This window comes from Miniopterus schreibersii, assembly GCF_964146895.1.
Source record: "Miniopterus schreibersii genome assembly, chromosome: 20".
Classification (NCBI taxonomy): domain Eukaryota; kingdom Metazoa; phylum Chordata; class Mammalia; order Chiroptera; family Miniopteridae; genus Miniopterus; species Miniopterus schreibersii.
This window is the reverse complement of record NC_138122.1, coordinates 19,568,860-19,595,645: the sequence shown is the minus strand read 5'-3', so window position 1 is coordinate 19,595,645 and position 26,786 is coordinate 19,568,860. Positions and strand designations below refer to the sequence as shown.

At 50.9% G+C, this 26,786-nt stretch overlaps 3 protein-coding genes across 4 annotated transcripts in view; 2 read left to right on the top strand and 1 right to left on the bottom strand.

Annotated features, from left to right (window-relative positions):
- The window catches only part of SVOP (SV2 related protein), a 36,990-nt gene extending 32,978 nt beyond the window's left edge, over positions 1–4,012 (top strand). The window contains exons 15-16 of the mRNA XM_081123705.1: positions 1,041–1,130; positions 2,434–4,012. Coding sequence (XP_080979831.1) covers positions 1,041–1,130; positions 2,434–2,640 — 297 coding nt within the window. The 3' untranslated portion in view covers positions 2,641–4,012. The remainder of the gene's footprint in view (positions 1–1,040; positions 1,131–2,433) is intronic.
- Positions 4,013–4,574: 562 nt separating this feature from the next.
- DAO (D-amino acid oxidase) lies at positions 4,575–19,588 on the bottom strand. 2 transcript variants are annotated; one of them, XM_081123707.1, is made up of 11 exons: positions 19,483–19,588; positions 16,129–16,331; positions 14,891–15,005; positions 13,904–13,980; positions 13,219–13,284; positions 12,724–12,778; positions 11,396–11,500; positions 10,307–10,389; positions 9,012–9,129; positions 8,249–8,347; positions 4,575–7,202 (listed from the first exon to the last, which is right to left on the bottom strand). In XM_081123707.1, exons 2-11 carry the CDS (start codon positions 16,320–16,322, stop codon positions 7,071–7,073), a joined length of 1,044 nt encoding a protein of 347 aa, XP_080979833.1. In that variant the 5' UTR covers positions 16,323–16,331; positions 19,483–19,588; the 3' UTR covers positions 4,575–7,070. The 2 variants fall into 2 exon arrangements, with proteins under 2 accessions (XP_080979833.1, XP_080979832.1); XM_081123706.1 differs by having other exon boundaries at positions 19,359–19,522.
- A 6,900-nt stretch (positions 19,589–26,488) lies between these two features.
- The window catches only part of SSH1 (slingshot protein phosphatase 1), a 49,736-nt gene continuing 49,438 nt past the window's right edge, over positions 26,489–26,786 (top strand). The window contains exon 1 of the mRNA XM_081122589.1: positions 26,489–26,676. Coding sequence (XP_080978715.1) covers positions 26,611–26,676 — 66 coding nt within the window. The 5' untranslated portion in view covers positions 26,489–26,610. The remainder of the gene's footprint in view (positions 26,677–26,786) is intronic.

Here is a 26,786-nt window from a genome sequence, read left to right as displayed (position 1 = left end):
GGTCTCTGAGTATTGGGATTGTGTATGAGTTTTATTTTTCCTCTTTAGGCTTTTCATTCCTTTTAAGCTTTCTACACTGAGCCTTGTGTTCGTTAGAGGCATGCTACCTCCTGCAACAAATAACTCCCCCAAACAGAATGTGTTGACACAACAGAAGTTTCTCACTTATGAAACAGTCCAATATAGGTGTTCCAGGTTGATGGACAGCTTTCCTCCCCACAGTGATTCAAGGACCCAGGCTCCTTCCATCTTGTTACTCCCTTATCCAGTGATTGTGACCAAGGGTGATTTTTGCCTCCCAGGGAACATTTGGCAATCTTGGTATATTTTGGGTTGTCACTACTGGGATGGCAGGTGCAGAAGTGTGACCATAGGTAGAGGCCAGGGATGCTGCTAAACATCCTACAGCACACAGGACAGCCCCCTACCCCACCTCCATAGAGCCAAAGTTGAAACACCCTGCCCTAGGGCCTCAGAGTCCTCCTTCCAGCCAGCAGACAGGGAAAGGGAGTGGAAAAACATGCTTATTTTTTAATCACTGTGTCCTGGAAGATGCATAGTTCCCACTCAATTTGCCTAGAGGAGACTAAGCACGTGGCCCCTTCTGGGTATGAGCTGAGAAACCGTGTAAACATTTTAGTCTCTCTCTTTATGAAATGCCTTGAAAGTCCATGACCAGTGCTTCAAGGTCAACTAGTGGAAAGTGGCAGGTAGGACAGTACCTGGAACCTGGACGGAGTTCCTGGCAGAGTCTTTGGTGACCACCAGGGCAGGAGGAACCTCTTCCTGGATTCCCACCCACAGCTCATCCTCTCCCCTTCTTTCTCAATTCAACTTCCTATCCCCTTTGGGGTAAGAATCTTCACCCCAGGATCCCTCCCCTTAGTGGGATCACCAACACCTGAGGGATTCACCCTAACTTCAGGCCTGCCCATGAGGGTCAGTCCCATCATCATGGGGGTCGGTCCTATCATCCCTTTGCTGGAGCAGAAGGAGGGACCTGCATTTTTTCAAGGCTGCATCCGGTGACTGTGTTTCAGGTCTACCCCACAGCAACGCGTGCCCTGGGCCTGGGCACCTGCAGTGGCATGGCAAGGGTGGGTGCTCTCATCACTCCGTTCATTGCTCAGGTAGGTGTCACCCCAAATACAGAGGGGATGGGTCTGACAAAAGCCAGTGCATGGAAGGCACTTACTATATGCTGAGCCTTCGGGAGAGCCCTCTATGTGCATTATTTAATTTTATCCTAACAATCCATTATGAGAAAAGAAATGCTGCTTGCAGATGAGGAAACTTAAGCTCAGAAGGGTAAAGGGACTTGCCCAAGGTCACACAGCTGGGAAGTAAAAAAGCTGGGGATCAAACCCAGGCCATTCCCATGCAGAAGACCCCTAGGGTATCCTATGATTTGGCCAAAAATAATTTGTATGAAAACAAGTCGGCCAACATGATTTTGCAGGAAACAAATGCCCCTGTCCCCGCTTTCTGAGTGGGATCATTCGGTACAGCTGTAGAATTTTGCAGCTCTCTGTGTGTCTTGAAGCATTCTGACCCATTTTTAGGGATCTTATTTTGAAACCTTTTTACTTTTTAAATATCTAATTGATTTCCCCCCTCTTTTTATCACTTTTAAAAATTGAGATAAAAGTTCCATCACACAAAAATGAACCATTTTAAACTGAACAGTTCAGGGGCATTGAGCACATTCGCAGTGTTGTGAACCGCCACCCCTAGCTAGTTCCCAAACATCTTCATCACCCCAAATAAAACTCTGTACCCGTTGAGCTGTCACTTCCCATGTCCCCTTCCCTGCAGCCCCTGGCAACCACCGGGCTGCATTCTGCCTGTGTGGAGTCACCTATCCTGGGTGTTTCATGCACGTAGAATTCCTCCGCGTGCTTTAGCCGAGCAGCGCTGCTCTGGGCTGCTGTGATGGCCATTGTATGTCACTGCTAACTAATACTGGTTGAGAGCTTGCCATGCGCCTGCGTGGTGCCAAGTACTGCTACGGTATCCTCTCATTAGGAGGCGGACACTGCCCTTAGGCCCATTTGCCAAGTGAGGATACGAGGTGCAGCCCTGCTGGGTGATTTTCCTGGTGCCATCAAGCTAGGAAGTCAGCAGAGGTACTGCTCAGGGAGAGAGTGTCGTTATAAGGAACACAGACTCTTGGGCCTGATGGGGTCTGGGTTCAAATCCCAACCCCATCCTTAGTGTCTGCATGAACTTGGTTTTGGTACTTAAGCCTCTTCGAGTCTCAGTGTTTCCCTCTGTAAAATGGGGACAAAGAACCTACCTCGTGGAGCTGTCATGAAGGATAAACGGGACAATCACACAGTGTTTACAAGAGGGCCTGGCGTGATCGGTGTCATCTGAATGGTCGCCGGTCCATTCCGAACGGAGGCCCTCACTGACACGCATCTTCCTCCCCAGGTGATGTTGGAGTCCTCCGTGTACCTGTCGCTGGCGGTTTACAGTGGCTGCTGTGTCCTGGCTGCATTGGCCTCCTGCTTTTTGCCCATCGAGACCAAAGGCCGCGGACTGCAGGAATCCAGCCACCGGGAGTGGGGCCAGGAGATGGTGGGACGAGGGGCGCACGGCACGGGCGTCATCAGGTCGAACTCTGGCTCTCAGGAGTAGTGACCTGGGGGGGCCGAGCTGGTCTTCGGGGCTGTGGAGCGCGGAAAGCCGGGGGAGCCTGTCTGGGGCACCGACCATCACTGCCGACACTAAGAACTCATCCAAAAGTACACCCTGGACCCCAGTTGCTCATATTCACTGAGACCCACCCGCAGATGGGGAGGCATTTGCCCCGGGGGGTTTCTGTATGCGTGGGGGGAGGTTTGTTAATAACCTGTGGATCTGCATGGGAAAACTGCCACCCTGGGAGTGCCTGGGGACACCATCCAGAGTTAGCCAGCCACACCTTTGGTGAAAACAACCAAAAGATCTCCATAGATACAGTCCAGGCCCAGGCCCCGTGAGACCTGCCGCCCACCAACGGGACCTGTCCAGTAGGTTTCTCCTGCACCCCAGGCCCCCAGCTTTCTTCTTCGAAATTGCAGGTGACTCAGGTAGGGCCTGAGCAGCATTTTCTTGGGTTTGAGAAACGCTCCCTTGGAAGGGGCCTCTCGGTTTGCCTCCCCAGGCAGGGCCTGACTCGTGGAGACTCTGGCAGATGGACATGCATTTGAACTTGAGCCACGTGCCCCACCTGGCCCCTATGGAGTTGCCATCCCTGGTTCCAAGGGATCCAAATGTGTTCATGGGGACAGCTGGGCTTGCAACAGATGATAACTCCAGAAAGCTGTTACCCCAGGCATTGGGGACAGAGGCCAAAGCCAAAACGGGGTCTCCTGGTTCAGAAGCAGTGGCGGTCACGTGGGGCTCCTTCCCTGGCCCTCTCCTCCAGCAGGTGGATTTGGTGACTCTCGGAGAAAGAAAACGGTTAACTCAGGTCTCAGCGCTTTGGATTTTGAGCTTGGGCGGACAGAGAAAACAAAAATGATGCTACACCCGCCACCACTCCCGGGAGGTCAGGGGACCAGGAACCCTTCCCGCTGGTTTCTCTGTCTCCCTTGCTAGCAAGGGTTGGCTCAGTCTTTACGCAGAGGCAGCTCTTGGGGTTCCAGCAGTGGACCCCACAGCAGGGATGCCTGAGGAGGGAGGAGGGGGGGACCCAGACACGTGAAATGTGTACATTGTCAAAGGAAGAGAGAGGAGGCTGGCTTGGGGGCCGGCCTTGGAAGGAAGGGCCAAGGTGTCTGGCATCACCCACCTCCTGGGTTTGGTTTATGGGAGCCTGTTCCCCATCGGGAAGGCAGGGAGCCTAGAGGAGGAAGGAAGCTGCTGGATCCACCAAGGCCAGGGAAGCTCGACGCTCTGCCTGGAGGGACCTGCTTGAAGTCAACATAGCGAGGAAGCCAAATGTGTACGTTCATCTCTTTATTAAAACATGTTGGTGATGGACATCGCAAGGGGTGAAGTTTGTCCGTTTGTCATAATGTCCCAGTGACAGCTGGGCCTAATAATGCCTTGCCACATTTGTCCATCTAGGGTCATTTCAACGCTTGAATATGCTTTAATATGATCATTCCCATCGGGGGAATGTTGTACAGTTGGCTGCCAACACTGTGGTTTTGAGTCTGTCCAAGGCGATGCTTTCTTCTTAAGGTATTGAGGTCACCGTGGGCAACTTCTTCAGGCTCAAGTCCTAGGTCGACTGCAAACAACCCCATGTCCCTGAAATAGGGGCTGCAGCCCCCTCGGCCCAGGCTGTCCGTCAGAGAGGAGGCGGCTTGGCAGATCTGCTCCCTGGCAATGCGGGTGTACCCTTGAACCCCCAGTGGTTCTAGCTCTAATTACTTCTGGCCTGCTGAGCCCTCCTGGGTAACACAGAACCTTCGCTTGCCTTCCAGCTGGCCAGACACTGCCGGATGAGCATGTCCACTCCCTCTACCCTCAAATAACCTGGAGGAACCGGGGACTGAGGTCGGGGGGAGTGGTTGGTGGGCAGAAATGTTTTCCAGGGGCTGGGGTAAAGAGGCCTGCAATTGAAAACTTTCCTTCTTGAGAAAATGAAAGTGAAAAGTTCGTTGCCTTCTGAATCGCCTGCCCTTTATTTTAAAAAATCAGTATTACTGAATGACACAAGAGCTGCCACAGAAGTTGCCCAAGCCTTTTGCTGAGGACGTTTGTATCTAATTTTGAACTTTCCAAAAGCGTCTGTTTCCATTAATGGAAATGTCATCTATTTCTCTGCGTATTAGGAAAGATTTCAGAAAATGGCAAAAGATGTTCAGTGTAGCAGGGGTTATATAGTTTCTTGCCCTTACTTCAGATCCTCTCAGGAACACCTAAGTGACCCTGGCAGTGTTGGCAATGAGATGAAAGACTATCTCAGGGATGGACTTTGAAATGAATATGGACAGTCATTATTTTTAATAATATTAAGCAACAGAGAGGCTTGAAGGATGAGATCAAGAGTCTCCCTTCGTTACTACTAATAGACATCAAAGGCCTGGATACCTTGAGCTGCAGTAAAACTAGTCAATGGCAGCTTAAACCATTAAAATATTAATGGCTCATTTAACAACAGGCCCAGAGTCAGGCAGTTCTAGGAACGGTTCAGCAGCTCAACAATGTCATCAAAGACCTAACTTCTTTTTGCCTTTCTTCCCTGCCATCTTCTGCATGTTGGCCGTTTGAAACCTCATGGTCACAAGATGGCTGCTGAAGTGCCAGGCATCGTATTTATTTTCAAAGGAGGTAGAATGGGGAAGGAACAATCACAAAAGGTTTTCCTTTAAAAGGGCCTGTTGTTTTTGGTTAAAATGGAAGCCCGTCAGCCGATTTACCATTGCTTTGCATTGGTCAGACCTGGGTCCCGTGCCCATCCCAGCATGAATTCTTCCCTGGGGCTGGGGAAGGAAGGACCTACTTCCCACAGGATCGAGGGATACCCACAGCCTCTTGAAACAAAATTGGGGTTTGATTCCGGCCTAGTGCACGTGCCTCTGTCGGAGCACACGAGGGAGGCAACCAATTGACGTGTGTCTCTCACATCGATGTTTCTCTCTCTCTCTCTCTCTCCCGTCTTCCATTCTCTCTGAAAAGCAATGCAAAAAATATCCTCAGGTGAGGATTTAAAAAGAAAAAAATGAATAAGACATGGTCTTCATGGATTCAGGGTGCAATGGGGGATACAGGCATAAAGAGGTCATTGTGATACAGTGTGATCTGGGCGCTGATGGAGGGGTGCGGAGTGTTGTGGGAGGGACACAGATGCCAACACTGAAGCTCTGACAGGTCCTGAGGCCCCTTCTGCTCCTCAAAGACTCAGTGGTTTCAGCCAGACTTGAGCCTCTGGTGGTGCTTTACTGTATCTGGATTCTTTGACATTTGAACATACATCACATACAATCATTCTCAGTTAATCAAGCATGTTTGATGATGAACCGCTTTAAACACCCCCTCCCCCACCATGCCAGAGAACAGTGTTTTCTAAATTCGCCAGTAAGAGCAATTCCACTCACAAGAGCATCGAAAAGAACAAAACACTTAGGAATAAACCTAACGAAAGGAGTGCAAGATTTTTATAAAGTACAAAACATTGCTGAAAGAAATGGAAGGCCTAATAAATAAATGGAGAGACGTTCCAGGGTAGTGGACTGGTAGACTTAAAATTGCTAAGATGCCGATCAATACTCCCCAAATTGATCTATAAATTCGACACAATCCCTGTCAAAATCCCAGCAGAAATTGGCAAGCTGATTGTAAAATTCATATGGAAACGCAAAGGACCTAGAAACATCTGGAAGCCTGTTTGCTATCTCAGAGGCAAACATCTCAGATAGATGTTAGGTCTGCCCCCAAACAAGGAGTATGCTTAGTGGGTTTATGCTCTATGAAGGGGTTCCTTGTGGGTCGATCCTTGCAGTGGCCCCTTCTCAAGCGTTACATGGTGCCCCTGGGGCCGTTCAGTGGGCTGTCGATGCCATTTGGGATCCTGGATGTGGAACGGGCATCACATGTTGCTAGTTTCATGCCTCATCTCTTCTGCCTCCTCCACACTCCAGTTCTACGTATAACTTCCTATGAAATCTGTTAAGCATTCCCTCAAGTTCATTCTCTGGGCAAAAGGTTTCCATAGCCAGCTAGGTTTAGGAAGACTGGATTAAACAACATCAGATACATGTCTTTGCTGCAGGCCTTTTCAGAGCCTTTAACATGTTAGTGTGACTTGTCATCAAGTTACTTAACCTCAACTACCTCAATTTTCTGCTTGCCTCTTGATTTTCTGAGCTTCCCGTTCTTCTGAGGGCTCATGGAGTAAGTTTTAGGGATGTCAGGCCCAGAGGGAGTGGACAGACCTCAGTGATCAAAGACCTCAGATGGGGCCGGACTCACCTCCAGGAATGACCTTGTGGTTCCCTCTCACCTCCTGCTGCTTGTGGACAGGAGCCAGGGGCGGGGTGGGGGGTAAGCGATGACTTAGAGAGAAGCACATTGATTAGCTGGCCCAGGAAAGCGGGAAGTCCTTGTAGGGGAGGCGGCGGTCACTGGCATCTTCAGAGGTGGGATGGTGGCATCCTGAGCAGCTTTCTCTCTTCCAGGACCTCGCCAAAAAACTTGGCTGCCTCCAGGGCACAGCCCCAGTGGATGGTAAGCCCATAGCCTCCATGGCCATAGTTGTGGATGACCTGGGAGAGGAAGAGAGAAGGTGGCCTGGTCTGCCCTAGGGGATTCAGGAGCTCTCTGAAGAGTCCTGGGCAAAGCCAAATGACTCTGGAACTCTTCTCGGCACCCTGGTGGGAGGGTAGAGCCCCCAGGGACAGCAGTAAGGAGATTGTTTGGGGAGCTGAGGTTGACACCCTAGACTCCTCTTCTACTTAGGAGATGAACCTGCCTTAAGCACTCAGCACAGGAAATGTAGAATCATCTAGAACTTGAGGTCAGAGATGCTCCCCCACACATGTCAAATTGTTTGAAGTTCTCTAAGTCACCTTCCTCATTACCATCCTCCACCGGGCTGCTGAACTTCTCGTGTTGGTAGGCGACTCTTCTACCCACCCCGAGGAAAGGAAATCAGGGGTACTGTGTGAGTGGACTCTGGGTAACGTGCTAATTCATCCTGGGGACAGAGACAAGGCCCTGGGGCCTTAAAGCTAAAACTAAGGTAAGAAAGGAAGGGTAACCTAGATAGGAAGGATTGCTTTCCTAATGGGAGCCCACCCCCTCAGGTCAGTGCCTTCAGCCCAGGACATCTCCCACCATTTCAGTAAGCCCAGTTCCTACCCCACGAGAGAGGACATGAGAGGGGACCCCAGAGAGTCAATGGAGCAGCTGCAAATGGACACTGGGAAATGGGGCTGGAGTCACGTTCAGACCACATCCCAGGCCTGTCCCTCACTAGGGGTCTGATTTAGGTGAATGGCCCACCTCTTGGAGCCCCAGGTGGCTCATCTGAAGCATGGGGAGAACAGTCCTGACCCCAAAGAGCTGTAGGGGAGGCCCCATAGGCCGTTCGTGTCACGGGCACAAAGCAGATGTTCAATAAGTGCCCATCCTTCTGCTTGACCACAGGCTCTAGCCAACCAAGGCGCTGCCCTCTATGTGACCTTGAGCAGGCCCGTTACCATCACCGAGCCTCCGTCTCCCCGTGTAGAGAGGAGGGGGTAGTGGCCACCACAGCCAAGAGCCCTCTTAGGAGTGGGGATGGCATTGCTCCCCTCGCCAGGGAGCGCACCTCTGCGTTTGAAGATCCGAAGCAAAGCTGTTCCCTCTCCAGCCGAATCCGGGGGCGGACTGGCCGGAAGCCAGTCAATGCAGCAACGACTGTGGCGTCCTGGAAAGCAAAGCGCCAGTGACCCATCTCTGCGTTATCCTTTCTGCTGCCGTTTTCAGGGGACAGCGAGCTCACTTTGCGAGCCTCTCTATCGTTACCACCACCTAAATGAACACCATCGCTGTTTCACCCATCACCCCTGCCATCGTCACCACCTTCGTCAGCCACCAACATCATTACTGTCACCAGTCACCATCTGTTCTACCAATGTCCCATCGTTATCACCATGACCACCACCAGTCACCACCACGATACTATTAACAGTCGCCACCTCACCACCATCCTTACCACCACCCTCAGCGTTTCCCTCGCCATAGGTGCCAACCACGGCCTCCCCCGCGCCCCACACCCTCGCCACCATCAGCACTGTCATCGCCACTTGCAGGCAAGTGTGAAAATGTAGCTCTCTGCTCCTTGGGAACACAGACTTAGGTGTTTTGACGGTGTCACCTCAAGAGAGAGCAACTCTTAGTCATGGCCATTCAGGTCTCATCAGCCCATAGCAGGACGGCCCTGGACATCACCAGATTCTGGTGTATTCCACAGACCCTTGCTGGAATTAGGTCGCCCAGTCATCCAGTGGCAGAATCTTCTCTCCTCGAGCGTCCTCATGAGCAAGCCGCCAGGGTCCTGGCCTAGGGAGCGGCTCCCTGCCCCGCCTTACCTTGAGCGTGGGCTCCAGTCCGCAGCAGCCTTCCCAAATGGTGTTGTGGTCTTCACTGTTGTTCACCTCACTCCAGTTCCCCAGCTGGAAGATGCCCCCAAGAGTCACCGCCTGGATCCTACATAAAAGTAGGAGGGTCAAGAATGAAGGGAAACAAAGCCTTTGAGATGAATGGGGGTCATCACCGTGCTAACCCTCACCACCGTCTCTACCTAAATCACTACTTCCATCAACGCGTCATCCCCGCTCACAATACCATCAGCACCACTGCGATTGCCATTGTCACCGCCATCGACCACCACCTCCGCCATCGCCATTCTTGTCACCTCTTCCAGTGTACAGCATGGGGACTATAGCTAATAATACTGTATTATATACTTGAAAATTGCTAAGAGAGTAGATCTTAAATGTTTTCACCACACCCCCAAAAAATGTAATTATGTGAGGTCATGGATGTGTTAACTAACCATATTGTGGTAATCATTTCACAAGATATACATATATCAAGTCACTTTATGCATCTTAAATGAGCACAATGTTACGTGTCAGTCATATCTCAAAAAAGCTGGAAAAAATATTGTCATATCCATCAGCAACATCATCTGCACCACTTCCTTCCAATCACCATCCACTCCAATCACCGTTTCCACCACCATCAACCCCAGTCACCATTTCAACGGCCATCATTAGTGGTGATATTGTCATCTCCTCCACACCACCACCATTGCCATCGAGACAGTCAGCACAGTCACAAAATTAACACTGCCCTTGAGACTGTCATCTCTGCCACTCTATTAACATCATCATTGACACTGTCATCTCCATCAGCACCGCCTACCTCCCCCACTCCGGGTCACCGCCGTCATCAACATTGATCTCATCAATGCAATACTATCATTACCACACTATTTCACTATCAACAATGTTGTCATCCCATCAACACCACCACCACATTCACGAATACTATCACCTCTGTCATTAATACGGCCATCCACTCCAATCGCCATTCCCACCACCATTCCTATTATTGCCATTCACACCACTTCTAGAGCCACTGTCATCACGTCTCTGTCTCCAGCATCACCTTTGTCTCTTGCATCACTGCCATCCAAATGCATGCTCAAGGTAGAGTCCAATTAAGCCTGAGTCCTGCCTTCCCAGGCATTTAATGGCTCAACCACACTTAAAGAAAGAGAAAAGCTGCAGGGACCAAGCAAGGGGCCTGGGGTGGGCAGCAGGAGCCCGACAAGGGCATAAAGATGCCCCGTCCTCTGCCTCGGGTATCAGATTTTTACCCTGGGATGATGTACGGGGACTTGTAGATGCCTCTCTCTGGGTCATGGGTGATGATGAAGTGCTTCAGCCAAGGAGCATCCACCTGGTGACAGAGGACAGAGAGGTCTCATCAGGGGAGATGGACCAGCGGGCCCCCCGCCCTGCTCCCCTCCAAAACCAGATGATCTGAGAAGAGTGGCCAGTTCCTTAGCCAGGATCCCCTGCCATAAGTCCACACCTGACTCTCACAGGAAGAGCACCCCGACTGAGAGCCAACCTGCTCCCTGAAGCGTCGCGCATTTTCACCCACATGGCCACAGAAAAGCCCAGCACACATGTGCAAACACACACACACTGGCCCACCTCAGGGACACACATGCCCATCCCCACACACCTGCACACCTGTGAATGCGCACATGCCCATTCAGGAATAGGGAGGCATGCCCCACGCCCACGCCCACGCACACAGTGAGAGGCGCGTGGGCCAGTGCTTATACGGGGCTCTTCAACCAGGTTGCCTGGGTTCTAATCCCAGTTCCACCACTTACTCCTGCGTGAACTTATGCATGTTACTCAAGTCCTCTGGGCCTCAGTTTCCCCATCTCAAAGGGTTGTGGTAAGGATTCAATGACGGACACAATAAAGTGCCTTTTTATTATAATACAGACATGTTTGTACATGTATACAGCTCCCGCATATGTACAGACATATACACACACGCTTTGCTATTAAGAAGAAACCTCAGCCTGGCCCGCGTGGCTCAGTGGTTGAGTGTCCACCCATGAACCAGGAGATCGCAGTTCGATTCCTGGTCAGGGCACAAGCCCTGGTTGTGGGTTCGATCTCCAGCAGGGGGAGTGCAGGAGGCAGCCGATCAATGACTCTCATCATTGATGTTTCTGTCTCTCTCTCCCTCTCCCTTCCTCTCTCTGAAATAAAAAGAGAACTTTGGGTGGCTTGTGTTGGTCTTTCTTGCGCCTCCAAGGTGCGGTGCCTCTAAGAGGTGTCCCCGACACATCCTCTATCTTTGGAGATGCAATAAGCAGGCAGCTACAATCTTCCTAGCAACAAAAGGCAGAGGTCTCTTCCCTCCTCACCTCCACACTCACCTTGATGATCTGCCCCCGGCCGGGCTGCAGCAGGGGGTCGGGTTGCAGCGCCCCGGCCCACACGCCAGTGCAGTTGATAATCACGTCGGCGCCTCCTCTCGCCACCTGGAGGCAGCCAACAGGGCAGGTGGGGTGGAAGGGGGTGAGGACCCTGGTATCCCCTGCCTCCTCCCCTTCCCTCCTTCCACCTCAGAGCTCTCAGCTCCCTGTGGCACAGCAGGGCAGAGGCTCAATGAGGAATTCATGGGCCTGGCTCCAATGTCTGCTCTGCCATTTACCTGCCGTGTGGCCTCAGAAATGTCCCGTCACCTCCTCAAGGCTCATCTGCCTCAGCTATAAAATGGGGCTGGTAATGCATGTTCATAGGCTACTGTGAGGACCCAGTGTGGCTCTGGGTGTAAAAGTGCTCAGTAAGGAGTACTGCGGAAAAGGGGGAAACTTTCTGGAACCTTCCAGAAGAAGTCAGAAAGCAAGCAGAGATAGTTTTCTTCCTCCTTCTGATTGCTTTTTATTTCATTCTCTGGCCTTCCACTCTGCCAAGTCATCTGCAGAAGGCATGTGTGAACCCCTAGTTCTGGGCATGGATGAGATACTCGATAGGTCCCAGATATAGCCTGATGGGCACCCAGACTGCCAGCCCAGCCCCCAGGCCTCCCCTCACAGGTCAGTCCTGGGACACACACACACGTCACAAGGCACCGTTCTTGCTCATGAGCCAGTGTTTGCTACGCTGGGCTGTCATCTCCTTGGGAATAAGGGCTGTGTCTGAGTCAGCTGTATTTCCCAGGTGCCCATCAGGGCTGGACCCAAATGCCAGCAGCCGCGTGTACTGATAGCCTTCCGTGTGCCAAGCACTATCCTAGCTGCTGGGATTGAGTGAAGTCATAGAGCAAAGCTCCTGGTGCATGGTCAGTGCAGGATGGAGGTAGCTGCTACTATCATTATTATTGGCAGTGGGGTTACTCTGGGGGTGAGTCAGCTGGGAACCGTGACTTTGCAGAAACATCAACCCAGATGTGGGTAGGAGGCAATCCAAGTGTCTGGAACCTGGGGGTGGGGTGCAGCTGATACCAGGAAGAGGCAGCCAGCTCTCTGGCCCTACAACTCACTGAAGCTTAAATATAGATCAGCCACCATTGTCCCACTGTCCCTTTACTTCTGCCACCAATATCAAGGCAAAATGCCTGAGTCATTCTGGGGTTGACAAAAGTTCAGTCTGGGATGGGCCTCAAGGGGACCTTGGAAGGCTGAGAAAGGGACCCCCAACTCAGCAACAGGAAGCAAAGGCCTTCCCTCCTCTGCCTCCCACATCCAGCCCTGCAGCTCACCTCCTCCAAAGACTCCACCTTCTGCTGGAAGAACTTCACTCCCCTCTCAGTTAACCTGGGGTGGTCAGACACATGGAAAAGCGTGTTACTCACTTCTCTATCCTACCTCTCCAAGGGACAGCGTGGGGGACATTTCCCAAAGGATGCTCCTTGAGAAAACAGCTCTATAGGCAACTTATGTTTTATAGATGATGTAAGTAGATCTGGAAAAGGGAGTCCACTTAAGGGAATCCACTTAAAGCTATTACACAAATATTACGGCTCTTAGTGAGGTCGATAATAAATATCACATGTCAAGAGCTGCCCAGGTGGTTCTGTTGCCCACCCAGGCATGGGGACCGTTGTCTTAGTGCACAGAACCAAGGATAGCTCCCACCACGCCTAAGGGTTAGCACCTGGGGCTGGTCGGTACACAGACGAAACCCATTAACAATCATCTACCACCACCCTGGTCCCTGGGAGCTGCTTTCCTGAAACTGAAGTGGAAAATCTCACCTTTCCGTCAGCCACTGCAGATACCTCCTCCCCTCCAGAGTCAGGCTTGTGTTGAACCAGCCGTAGCTAGAGTCACAGGAGGCAAGGGTGGGAATAAAGGGTCAGGGTCAATGCTATCTTTGAAGGCTCTCAAATGGAGACGGGAGCAGTGTCAGGTGTTGGGGGGGGCAAGGGTCGAGGCAGGACCTCTGGGTGAAGTTCAAGGGGGAAGTGGTTTTGAGCTCAGTGCAACGGAAATTTTTCTGTCCTACAAAGTCATCCCTGACATAGGGAGATGCAACTGGAGGCTGGATGGACATTGGTAGAGGGGATTCAAGCGTGGGGTGGGATGAGGAGAGGGCCAGAGAGACACTGGGCTGTAGGGAAAAGTATAGAGGGGTTTGGAGTCACGCCGACTGGGTTGGAATCCCATCTCTAAAGCTCAGTTTCCTCTTCTACCAAAGAAGAGGGTGGTATGGAGCTTCTGGCCTTGGGATCTGTGATTCCACCCCCTCCCCCACTTCCTTAGCCCAAGGCCCAGTGCGGGTGGGGGTCTTCTCCGAAGGAGCTGAACAGAGCGCCAGGGGACCAGGGTACGTGGGGCCCTACGTGTAGGATGGGACAGGACTTCATCTTCAGCTGCCTTCTGGACAGGCCTGTCTGAGTTGTTGGGCCTCTGTCCCTTTGTCCTTGACAGTAACCTTACCTGTAACCGGGGAACATGTCCAGCTCCCTGGGCGTAAGCTTCCGAAATCCCAGAACTATGTCCTTCCAGGAAGGGTCCTGCAGAAGGAGAGAAGGGGACACAGGGATGGGCGAAAGTCAATAGTAACTGTAATAAAAATTTATATAATGTTTACTGTGTAGAAGCCTGTGTTTCACGCATTTTACGTACGTCACTCCATTTAACCTTCACAACGACCCATTGAGGTAGATACTATTCTTAGCCCCACTGAACAGATGGGCCCACTGAGGCTTTGAGAGGTAAAGTAACCTGTCTAAGATCCCACAGCTAATAAATGGTGGAGCTGAGATCTGAACCCACACAGTTTGGCTTCAGAGTCCAAATTCTTAACCACTATTAAAGGTAAGAGGAAGACTTGGGGTGAGTGATAGAGTAAGGATTAGAAATATGGGAGAAATAAAGGGCGACAGTGAGAGTCACCAAGGGCTGAGAGTGGGAGGCAGCAGACCATAGTGTCAGACAACTTAGATGGAGATTTCAACCTCACCACTGACTGCCTTAAATTCTCTGAGGCTCAGCTCTCTGGTCTGTATCATGGAGTTAATAATCACTCTTGGTCCCACGGAAGGTAACATAACATGGGTAATGCTCTTAGCACAGTGCTAAATATTGACTAAACCTCAGAGAGCCGGCTTGGGGTTGTGGGCAACCAGCCAGTCACCCTCTCCAAGCAACCTGAGAGCATCCACTAGAGGATGTGACTAAGTTTTACCCTTACCAATCAAAGGCTAGTCCCCCTTGTTCCTCAGAAGATTCTTTGGTCTCTGACAATTTAATAACAAAATTGGAAGCAAAAATAATTTTAAAAGAAAAAATAGGATTTAAGGTAAACTTGTTTTGGACACAGGTGTCTGTCTCCTTGGAGTCTCAAAGTACCGCCCAGACTCGAGGCCCCAGTCCTGGTCTGTGATCAAGGCTCTGCCCCACGGTCAAGGACTCCTCACTCACCGGAACAGCTTCACGAAAGAGGTTGTAGCCTGAGATCGGGGCCAGGCCCATGTTGGCAGCATTGGGAGAGTGGATGTGGCTCAGGAGATAGTCGAAGGTCTGCTGGTTCCAGTACCTGGAAGGGTCCCCCAGAGTCTCATCACGTAATACCCTGAGCTGGATAAGACAGCTCTGAAGGTCAGCTTGCACAGGGCTGTGATCAGGCTGGTGGGGATGCATCCAAATCCAGAAATCCACCACGTTCCATTCCTGCAGCACCCAAAATGCCTACAGGTCTTCCCCCTCCCCAAACTTTCCAATATTTCCCCAATAATAGAATAGAGAAGAGGGAAACAAAGGATGCTCCTACCTCTGGCTTGGGATCATGTAGTTGCCAAGTTTAAATGAAGGCTTTGAACTGCTTTGGGGACTGTGAGCCACGTGGTTCATACTCTCTCTGGGCACCACCCCCCCGTTACATGCTACACACACACACACACACACATACACACACATACACACACACAATGTAAACACCTGCTTGCACTCCCAAATGTTTAAATACTTCCCCTTCTCCCTGGGAACACAGCTCAACTACATTTTCCAGACTCCCTTGCAGCTAGGTGTGGCCATGTGACTGCATTGTAGCCAGTGGATCCTAAAGACCGTGCACACGTGGTCCTCATGCTGTGCTCCCTGTGCAGGCGCCGCCTGTGAGAATGGCAACATTGGAAGCCGCAGAGGAGGATGGCAGAGCCATGAGTTAGAGAGGCGCCAGATCCCTGAATTGCCACCCGCTGATCAGGAGCATTGGCTTTGGAATGTGTGGGAAGTAAGAATAAAACTTCCCTTTGAGCCAGTATGCACCCGAGGCTGCCTCTGTTGAAGCAGCTAAGGGTTTCAAAACTACCATAATGACACTTGCGACTTCTTTGCTAAACCTGAGCATTGATCGACCCACTTAGAAGTACTCCTGATTCTCCGGCTTACGCGGCATCCACAGCCACCTGGCTTAGGGGAGGAATGGAGACAAAGCCTCCGTCTGCCTGGCACACATCACTTCTGTCACTGCTAAGATCAAGCGTAGCACCCGTCTAGCGCACGGGAGGGGCTTAATATTGATTGTTTTCTTCGCATGATGCCAGGCCATCGCATCCACAAAGGGCCTGTAATTGGTGACAGGGACCCTGAGAGGGGGCATCCCCTCTGCAGACTCAGCTCCTCTGGCCGCCCGACCACCCTCTGGGACCCTCACTCACGCCTCCTGTGGGTCGCTGGGGTCGGAGAGGTAGGGCTGCCAGAGGCCAGCAGCCACGTCGGTGTTGGTGAGCGGGGTGAAGCGGTCTGCGTAGACCTTCAAGTCCAGCGACGGCAGGACTGAGTGGTAGCGCTCGTGGATGCAGAGGGCGGTGGACAGACCAATGACGCCCGCTCCAATCACTACCACGCGCATTGTGCCAGCCTGCAGGAAGGAAGGGTAGAGGCGTGTCACCACCATCATCTCCATCACCGTCGCCACCATCACCACCATCCACTGAAGGCTTAGAAAGTGTCGGCTACTGCGAAACCCTTTTAATAGTCGATCCTCTCTGTGACCCTCACAAATGGAAAAACGGAGGCATGGAGAGGCAAAGCCACTTGCCCAAGGTCACACAGCTTGTGATACTACTTTCCCAGGAAAGCCTCCGCAAATACACTGTATCCATCTGAGAACATAGAAAGGGCCTAGCAGAGTACCTGGCCAGCTCTAGGCTGGGGAGTCTAATGGTCAGGACAATGGGCTCTGGCTTCAAACCTCCAATCTCAGCTCTGCCGCCTACTGGCCATTGATTGACCTTGGGCAAGGTGCTTTATACGCCTCAGTTTCTTCTTCTGGAAAATGGGGAGATGAACTCATGCCTCAGAGAGTAGATGGAAGATTTATCGAGATGGCAAATGGAAAACGTTTAACTTAGTGTCTAGTACAAAAGAAGCTTACTGACATTCACAGAGTACCTACTGTGTGCCAGCCTCAGCACTAAGTGCTTCCCATGCCTCATTTCATTTAAGTCTCCCAACATTCTTATGAGGTAGGGACCAGTGTTATTGGCTCCACTTTACAGATGAGGAAACTGAGGCTCAGAGAGGTAAAGTCATTTACCCCAGGTCACAGAGTCAAGAAGTGGTGCTGCTGGGATTGAATTTCAATTGAAGTAAACTCACATGCCCTTTTTGCACACCTACTGTGTGCCAGGCTGGCAGCTAGTGGATGCAGCTCTAAGAACATTAGATGCATCAGCTGCAAAAGCTGGTCTCAGAACTCAGGTCCTCCAGTGCACCCCCTCAGAAACTGCCTTGGGGTGCTGGGCTGCCTGGGTCCTCAAAAGTTTAGAAGGCCTAGCAGCTTTTGACCTTGAATCTGTTTGGGCCCGCACAGCAGGGGTATATTCTACCGGCTCCTGCTGAGACAGAACAAGGGGACATTTGTGCCCAAAAGGGCCAAATTCAACTTTCCCTCCTCTTTACTCACAACTCTCCTCCCACAGACCTTGGCTCCCAGCCTGTGGCCCTGAACGGCAGGACATTCTCAGTATGGCCTAGTTTTGTAAAGGGGGAAATGGCTCCAGCCCACAGAAACTGGACTCTGCTGGGGTTTCACCGGCCAAGTTGGAGATAAAACCCCAAAACAAAAATGTGTCGTTGCTCTCAGTGATTCTTCGTCCAGCTCTGACCCCGGGTGTGGTTGGGGGAATGTGGGGCCAGACCCTCTCAGGGACCCTCAGCCTTCTCCCCAAATCTCTTCTCTCTAAAACAGAAGTAACCTGATCTCACAGGGGCGTCCAGCAAGGCCACAGTCCCTGGTACACTGCCTGGCACAGAGTAGGCCCTCAATACATGGCAGCCTCCTTCTGTCCCCCAGCACCTTGGAAATAACAAAGAAAAGGACACTGGATGCGGAGGAGGAGAGGGGAAAAAGGGAGAGTCAAGCCTGGCTTCTCGTCTAGCTCGCTGTGTGACCTTGGCTAAGTTACTTCCCCTCTCTGGGCCTTCTGTCTCTGCATAACTGCCATAGAGTTGACCAGTTTTGTACATTAACAATAAGAAGGCAGGGATAGAGGGCTTTTCTGTACTTTCCAAATTCCTCATGATGAGTCTAGGAGATGGCACGGCATGGGGGGACGCCAATAACAGCTCAGGCTGTGGGGCACACACATCCAGGTTCACAGCTGGCTCTGGCGCATACCACCTGTGTGACCCTGGGCAAGTCACTTAACTTTGTTGAGCAAGGGTGACCAACCTCCCCGATTTCCCAAGACTGAGGGTGTCCCCGGGATGTGGACTCCGAGTGCTAAAAACAGGAAAGTCCCGTGGCAAACCAGAATGAGTTGCTCATTGTAACTGAGCCTCGGCTTCCTCTTCTTTAAACTTTTAAGGGTTAACAAAGCTCCCTGACTATTGTCTCCCCACCAGAATATCAGCTCCGGGAGAGCTGGGACTTTTGTCTACTGCTCTCTTTCCAGGGCCTAGAATCAAAATTTGATAGTGATTATAGCAACTTTGTGTGTGTGTGTCTAACTATAATGTCTATGTAAGGGTGGAGCAGGAAGGGGATCATTCTGGTCATCTGCGGCTTGCCAGACACATGTAGATACAGTATAGACACCCTCTTACTTAATACTCTCAACTGTTCTAGAAGGTTCTACAGAGGTGGGACTGAGGTTCAGGGGCAGGAAGCCACTCTCCCACAGTCACACAGCAGTGTGGGCCAGGGTTCAGATCTGATCTCTGCACCGTGCCGTAAAGCCACTCAGGCAGCTGGCAATAAGTCAGCGCAGACACCTTCTGCCTGCCTTTCGGCCCTGTGTTTCTTTGCTTCTAATCTCCCTTGTCCCTAGAAAGTAACTCAAGGCAGCTCCTGCCTTTGATGGCAGCAAAGAATAAGAAAGATGGTTCTGAAAAAATCACAAGTCACGGGTTAGGTATCTGAATGAACATTATCAGCTCTTCCAAGTTGCTCCATATGGCTACTGCTTATGAAGCTGATATTTTCAGAGTTTGTCTTTACAATGGAACAGATTTTATAAATACTTGACAACCAGGCTACCCAGCTCCCTGCCCACAAAATAATAATGACCGTGTATTGAGTACCTGCTGTGTGCCCAGTTCTATGCTAAGCAGTTTACATTAATCACCTCTTTTTAAAATGTTTTTTGAAAAAAATATTTTTATTGCTTTTTAGAGAGAGAGGAAGGGAGAAGGAGAAAGAGAAACACCTATGTGAAAGCAGCATATCGACTGGCCTCCCGCACGCCCCCTACAGGGGATCAAGACCACAGCCCGGGCAGGTGCCCTGACCAGAAATCGAACCTGCAACCTCTGGGTGCATGAGACTGTGCTCACCCACTGAGCCATCACCTCTTCTAATACTCAGATTGACCCTGTAAGAGGCGAGTTATGATCCTGCTTTTCAGATTAGAAAACTGAGGCTTGGAAAAGCGAAGGTGCTTACCTATGGTCCCTGCCCAACTCCACGGCTGTCACCTGCCTCAGGCTCTAACGTGGAGCCTTCTCCGTTGACACCGGGAGGACATGAGTTTTGCTGTACCCGGCCCCCCTAAAAAATCCCCACTCACCCGGTGTGCCCAACTTCTGGAGAAAAGAGGCAGCTGCTGTGGGTGCAGAGTCCTGCTTTCAGAGGGGAGGCTCCTGATTCGGAGGCGTCCTGTCCTCAGCCCTCTGCCTGCCAGCAGGACTGGAGCTCAGGGTCAAAGTCTGGAGTTATAGACGGGGCACTGCTCGGCGCTGTGCTGCTGACAGGCCGGGCTGGGAGACCTCCCCTCCCCTCACTCCCAGTCCCTGAAAAGCTGCCTGACTTTTCTGGCTGATCCCAAGCCCCTGGGTACAGGCCTCGGTGGAAGGGAGGGGGCAGGCGGGGGTTCTTGGAGGGCTGATGGGCACAAGCAGGTCTGTCTCCCAGGCCAGCTGGAGAGAATCCTCCTTCTTTTCTCTTTCTGCTGCCACCCTGAGGGAGGGGAGGGTCGTTCCCTGGCCTGCAGGGTGGGGGTGGTCATCCTGGCAGCCCCTGAGTGGAGACCAGAGGTCCAGGACCAGGGCTCCCAGGGCCAGCCGGCCAGCCCAGTGCCATTCTGGGACACTAGGTGGATATGGCCAAGAAGAGACTCAAAGTGATGCCTGTTCGGGCCATGAGGATGAGTGGCTCTTTGCTCCGTATCCCAGAGATGCTAGCAGCAGGACCCCAGACCCCTCCTCTGCAGGGCTAGACCTGGAGCTGTGATTATTAAAGCCCAAAGATCATCAGGCACATCACTGTCTGGAGGGGGAAACTGAGGCCCAGAGAGAAGAACCAAGATACCTCGGTGAGGCAGCCTTTGGGTCAGCTTTGACGGTCCAGCCTCCAGTCCCCATGCCCCCACCTCCAGCATCATCAAATAATAAGGTAAAGATGAAATAAGAAAATGTATGCAACATGCTTAGTGCATAGTGTTTTTAATTCATTCAGAAAGGATGGGCTGAGCTCTGCCTTTACTCTATATACTTCCATTTTGTTTGATTTTTTTAAACAATAGCATTTATCACTTTTATATCACACAACCTTACGAAAATTCCTCGTGCCTCTAGTTCAAGTTTGAAATGCTTAAATGTTAACAAAGTTTAATCAGGTATCTTCATGCCCCACCCCCAACTCCCATCCTAGCAATGATTTACGTTTTGTGAATTTCAATGTGCCAATTTTAAGTACTCAAATTATCTCATTTAATCTCACAAAAGCCCTGTAAACTAGATGCTGTTATTACCATCCCTCCTTCAATCCAAAAACTTGCTCCCAGTATCCATAAAAGCTAAACATACGTCTCGTCTAAAACCCAGCAACTCTAGCCTTACATTGGTCCCCAAGAGAGATGAAAACAGTCAAGCAAGAAGCTTGTACAAGGACATTCACAGCCCTAAACTAGGAACAACAAAATCTCTATCAGCTGGAGAATGCATAAACTGATTGTGGTTTTCTCAGGCCATTCACACTGTGGAATATTATACAGCAATGAAAAAGACAAATACTGCTGCATGCAACAGCTTGGATGAATCTCACAGTCAGCATGTGGAGCAGAGGAAGCCAGACAGGAAAGAATCCATACCGCATGATTCCACATATGTGAAATTCAAGAAAAGACAAATCAATCTGGTGGTGATCAAGGATATGGGAAGAGTGACTACCTCTGGGGGAGGCTCTGACCAGGCAGGAGCAAGAGGAAAGCTTCTAGGATGCTGGAAACATGCACCTTAATCTGAGTGGTGCTTATAAGTGTGTGTATTTGTGAAAATTCATCGAGGTGTACATTTAAGATTAAGATTAGAGTACTTAATACAATCAGAAAGAAAGAGGAAGGGAGAGGGAGAGAGAAAGAAGAAAGGACTTGCTCATAGTAACACTCCCTACAAAGCAGAAGCTCATATTCGAAGCCAGGTTAGAGTTGGCAGGTTTAGCAAATAAAAATACAAGGCGCCCTGTATTTTATCTGGTGACCCTCACCCAGGCAATCTGCACCCAGAGCTGGAGCACGAGGCCATCACCCTGGAGCCTAGAGAAGGGTCTCAGGGACCACGCAGGGACCTCCCACACAGCAGGGCTGGACGTGGGCTATGGTTCCAGAGAGTCCTCTACTGTGTGTAAAAGTTATATTCAGTATCATTGTTTAATTTCAGAAAATGGGGGGGGACGGACACCTATTGTTTTCAGGATATGAACTTCAGAAAATAAAGTTCCACAGAATAGTCTTGGCTACTGGATTAAGTAGAAGATATCCCCCAGTAGGAATGTGCAGTTTTCATCTTTGTCGTGATGAAGAGCGCATGAACTTTTTTTTTTTTTTTTTTAAATAAACTGAACTGGTTGAATCTGCCCCTTTTACAGCTGGGTTAACTGAGGCCCAAAGAGAGGAAGGTATGTGCCCTCAGGCCCCCAGGGGTATGTGGCTCGCTCGGTGATTGCAAGGCCCTTGAGAAACTATTCTGAAGTCCAGAGTTCACTGATTGTGCTAGGAGGCCCCAAAGGACCTTTGGAAGCATTTTTTTGTTTATTTGGCTGGAGTGTTAGGAATGAAGGATCTTTCTGACCCACTGGCTGATTGAAAAACAACGTGGCCTCCTAGCAGCTCTGAAATACACTCAGGCCAGGGTAAAAGGGTCATTCACTAGGAGGCAGAACTCTGTGGGGGCCACATGAAGTCGCAGATTAACAAGTTAACCCCCCACACACACACTCTCTCAGACAAAATCAGCTTTATTATAACTTCTCTGAGTATTAAGATAATCATAACCTCTGTAATTTATACCATACGGAAGGCAGAAAGAAGGAGGTACTAATCCCCTGTAACCAATCCCAGCACCAGGAAAGAGGGGCCATTCACATGTTGGGTAATTATCCCCAAACATGAACATAAACACACCCCTTCGTGTGACAGAAATGGGATCACATGGTACACGCTGTTTCAACCCCCGGTTCGCTTATCGATATGGTACGTCCTGAACATGTTTCCACTCGACTAATAAACAGTGACATCCTTTCACAGGGCCACTGAATACGGACATCGCAATCTCTAAAGTCAGCCCCTATGGGGACTGTCCCTGCAAATTTTTTTTATATGACAAACAAATATCCTGGATGTGTCTCTTGGCACACTTGCATAATTATTTCCTCGGGGTCAATTCCTAAAAATAGAATCACTATGCCCACAAGCTTGCTGGAGCCCATCAACCTGTTCAGAGAGACGCCTTGGCAGGAGCCCTGGATACCAGTAATACCTGGACGCCATGGGCCAAGTGGCCAAGGCTTCGAGTCCCAGAACATCATTCCCTGAACACAGGCGCACGTCCAAACTGTCACCTCCTGGGCAAGAAAGGCCAGGAACCTGTGCATGGGCTCTGAGGCCTGGTTGGCCTGGATTCAATTCCTAGCCCTGCTCAGAGCCTCAGTTTCTGCGTCCATGGAAATGATAATATTAGGTGTATTTGTCTCCTAGGGCTGCTTTAACAAAGTACTATAAACTGCGGGGTTAAAAACAACAGGAATTTGTTGCCTCGCCGATCTGGAGGCCAGGGCTGATTCCTTCTGAGGGCTGTGAGAATCTGTTCCATGTTTCTCTCCTGGTTTCTAGGGTTTGCTGGCAACCTAGGCTGTTCCTCGGCTTGTAGCAGGAAAACTCCAACCTCCACATGGCGGTTACTCTGTGTCTCTGTCTTTGTGTCCAAATTTCCCCTTTTCGTAAGGACATAGTCATACTGGACTGGGGCCCGCCCTAATGACCTCATCTTAACTTAATGACATCTGCATAGACCCTATTTCCAAATAAGGTCACATTCACAGGTTGTGGATGGTTAAAACTTCAGCATTCAGGCTCTCAACCAACCCATGAAATAAGAACTATCATTCTTACCCCTTCATAAAAGAAGGAAGTAAGCCTCAGATGAAGGAAGTGCCTGCCCTGGCTCCCAACTTTGAAGGCCAGTTTGAAGCACGCAGATCTCAGGGTCTTTTTAAAAATTTTAATTCTCACCCAAGGATATTTTTTCCATTGCTTTTCAGAGAGAGTGGAAAGGAGAGATAGAGAGAGAGAGAGAGGGAAAGGGAAACATAGATGTGAGAAAGACACATTGATTGGCAGCCTCCCCCATGTGTCCTGACGGGGGCCAGGGATGGAGCCTGCAACCGAGGTACAGGCCCTTAGTTGGAATAGAAACCAAGACTCTTCGGTCTGTGGCCTGACGCTCTAACCACTGAGCCAAACCGGTTAGGGCCAGATCTCAGGGTCTTCACACCAACCCGGTGGGGTTGTCCTGTGATTCCTCCGCTCAAATGTCACCTTGTCCGGAGGGTACCCTGACCACTTGCCTACAAAGCCCCCTCCTCACCCTGTCCCCTTAGCCTGCTTTGTTTTTCTCCCAAGCCCTTTCTACTACTCGACATCATATTTTATTTATTTGAATCTGTGCCTGTCTTGTTTTAAGAACTTTACCAATATTAATTCATTTAAATACAAAAATTAAATATATTGCATATGTTATAGTAAATATATTTTGCTTATAATGTTTGACTCTGTCCCCCACTTGACTGGATGCCTTCTACATGTGGCCGGTGAGAAAAGAATTCTTATGAGGAGTTGCAAGAAAAGTATTCCAGGAACCCACGCATAGGAGGATGTGAGCAACAGGGGTAAGATTTATTGGAGTGAAAACAAAGGACTGTCCCCAGGTGTCTCATCCACAACCAGGTGGCTCAGTTCCATTAGGCTGTGGAAGTCCAGCCTCTGGGGTGGGCCTATCAGGAGGGCAGGGGCCCAGAGATGCAAAACTTCTCTGTGTCTCATTTCCCCATCTGCACACGTTCACTGCCAAGGCTGCACTTGGGCCATGACCGATGCAGCACTGGGGCTGGTGCTTGGGCCTTCACTGCTGCCACAAACCACAGAACATACTAAGGAACGAACCTCAGGCCTTTGTTAAGCTCTGCTTATATTATCTCTGGCTTGGGAAAGAACAGGCTTTCTTTCAAACTAACCAATCTCTTTCTCGGCTCTTGACAGGCTTGTGCTGGGCCTTCCCGCTATCCAGTCTCTTTCCTGGATCTTCCAGGTTCCTGTCCCTTATCCAATCCAGGCCTTTTCCCAGGCTAGACTCTTCCCCCTTGTGGTCTTCATCTTGACTCCACTGTGCCTCCAGATTACCCTGCGACTACCGATTGCCGGAAGGACTCACATATCCACACCACCTGGCATCCATCAACCAGACTCCCTCTCATCTGATAATGGTCCTGGACCAATCCTAGGGCTAAGAATGCAGGACTGAGTATTCTCAAGAATGTAAGAAGTCTTAACCTTCATCTTTGGAATATTTTTGGTTTTTTCCCTAGCTGTGTTTCCAGTTTGCAAACCCTAAGACCCTTGAATAAATCTTTATCATTTATTTCTAGCCAAAGTCTCCTGATTCACTTTTGCTCAGTTGACACTGGGTTTCTGGACACATATAAAAAGATTAGCAAAATAATTTTTTAAAAATATGCCTAGCATAGTAGTCCCCCCTTATCTGTGTGTGGGGGGGTATGTTCCAAGACCCCCCAGTGGATGTCTGAAACTGAATAGTACCAAACCCTATACATACTACAATTTTTCCTATACCTACATACCTATGATAAAGTTTAATTTATAAATCAGGCACAGTAAGAGATTAACAACAATAACTAATAATGAAATAGAATAATTTATAACCATATACTGTAATAAAAGATTTGTGAATGTGGCCTCTCTCTCGAAATATCTTATGTACTGTGCTCACCCTTCCTTTTCATGTAATGATGTGAGATGGTAAAATGCCAAAGCTATTCCTGAAGCCACCGTCTCTTACTTGCAGTAAATGGTTTGATGTGACTCATTTCAGGGGTCCCTTGCTGAAGTCTTACTAGAGGGTTAACGCTTTCAGGCACAACACGTTTTCTGTTCACGGCCACCCCCCCCTCAAATTTAATGCCTTTTCCACCTTAACTAAGCACTTATCACACACTGTGGCTCTAACTTTGTGGTATGAGGTGCGACAATAAAACCAGCACGAATTTCTCCTTCTTTCTTCACAGTTTCATGGCTAGGAGAGTCGTTCTCACCGTAGGTCTTAGAAACCTCAGCATGCAATTTTTTCCCTTCCTTTGGTAGAGAACTTTTGGCTTTGTCACTCAAGGGAAGCACCTTTACGGCTTCACTGTGGCATGTCCAAATGGTCACCGTCACTATCCCGGCGCTTTGGGGCCATTATTAAGTAAAATAAGGGTTACTTCAACAGCAGCACTGTGACACTGGAACAGTCGATCTGATAACCGGCTACTGAGTAACTAACAGGCCAGGAGCGACACTGGACAAAGGGATGATTCATGTCCTGGCAGGACTGAGCGGGATGGTCTGAGATGGCATCAGGATACTCAGACGGGTGTACAATTTAAAACGTATAAATGGTTCATTTCTGAAATTTTCCACTTAATATTTTCGGGCCCGGTAACTGAAACCAGGAAAAGCAAAACTTCAGGTAAGGAAGGACCACCGCCATGTGACTCACTTTTGTAAAAGCCCCTGAGGGCTCTCCTGAGCTATTTTGCTCACTGTTCCCTCCCCCGCAGTAGGTGCTCAATAAAGATTTCATAGATGAATGACCAGGCGCAGGAGCGAATGGGCCAGGAGGGAATGAATGAATTTCTGCAAAGACCGCCTGAGGGGCTCTGAGCAGGGACCCACGAGGTTTTCATTTCCTTGGTCCCTGCTCCCGGGCATCCCGGCCGCGCCGCCGCCCGGCCTCAGTTTCCCCGCCTGTGCAGCGAGGGGGCGGGACTTGGGAGCCGGACGCGATGCCGGGAGCGCGCAGCCGCGCCCCCCGAGCCGAGCGCGCGCGGGGAACGTGACTGGCGGGCCCGCCGGGGCCTCCGACGTCGCCGTGGCTCCCGCGCACGCGCACGCGCGCCGCCCGACGCCCCGCCCCGGCCCGCCCCCGCCGGCGTCCAGGTCCGGCGCGCGCCGGCGCGGGAGGCGGGGGGCGGGAGGCGGGGGGCGGGGGCGGCGGACGCTGAGGGGAGGGGCGGGCCCGGCCCCGCGCGGCTCGGCCCGGCCGCCCGTGCGCGGCTCCTGGAGCGCCCCGGGCCCGGCCCCGGCGGCGGCGGCGGCGGCGGCTCTAGCCCGAGGCCTCGGTGACCCGCGCGCCGCGCCACAGCCATGGCCCTGGTGACCCTGCAGCGCTCGCCCACGCCCAGCGCCGCCTCCTCCGCCAGCAACAGCGAGGTGAGCCCCGGGCCCGCGGCCCCGGCCCCGGCCCGGCCGAGTAGCCTCCGCGCCAGGCCTGGGCCGCGAGTGCGGGGTGCAGGGCGCCGGGGCGGTGAGGGGGCTGCTGC

Bases quoted from the DNA above. Each gene is read 5' to 3' on its own strand.
- DAO (XM_081123707.1), bottom strand. From the start codon at position 16,322: ATGCGCGTGGTAGTGATTGGAGCGGGCGTCATTGGTCTGTCCACCGCC. The intron at 10,390-11,395 runs GTGAGTGTGGAG...CTCTGTCACCAG, and splicing joins GCCGGGGGCAGATCATCAAG to GTGGATGCTCCTTGGCTGAA. The intron at 9,130-10,306 runs GTAAAAATCTGA...ACTTTTATGTAG, and splicing joins TCCCCGTACATCATCCCAGG to GATCCAGGCGGTGACTCTTG.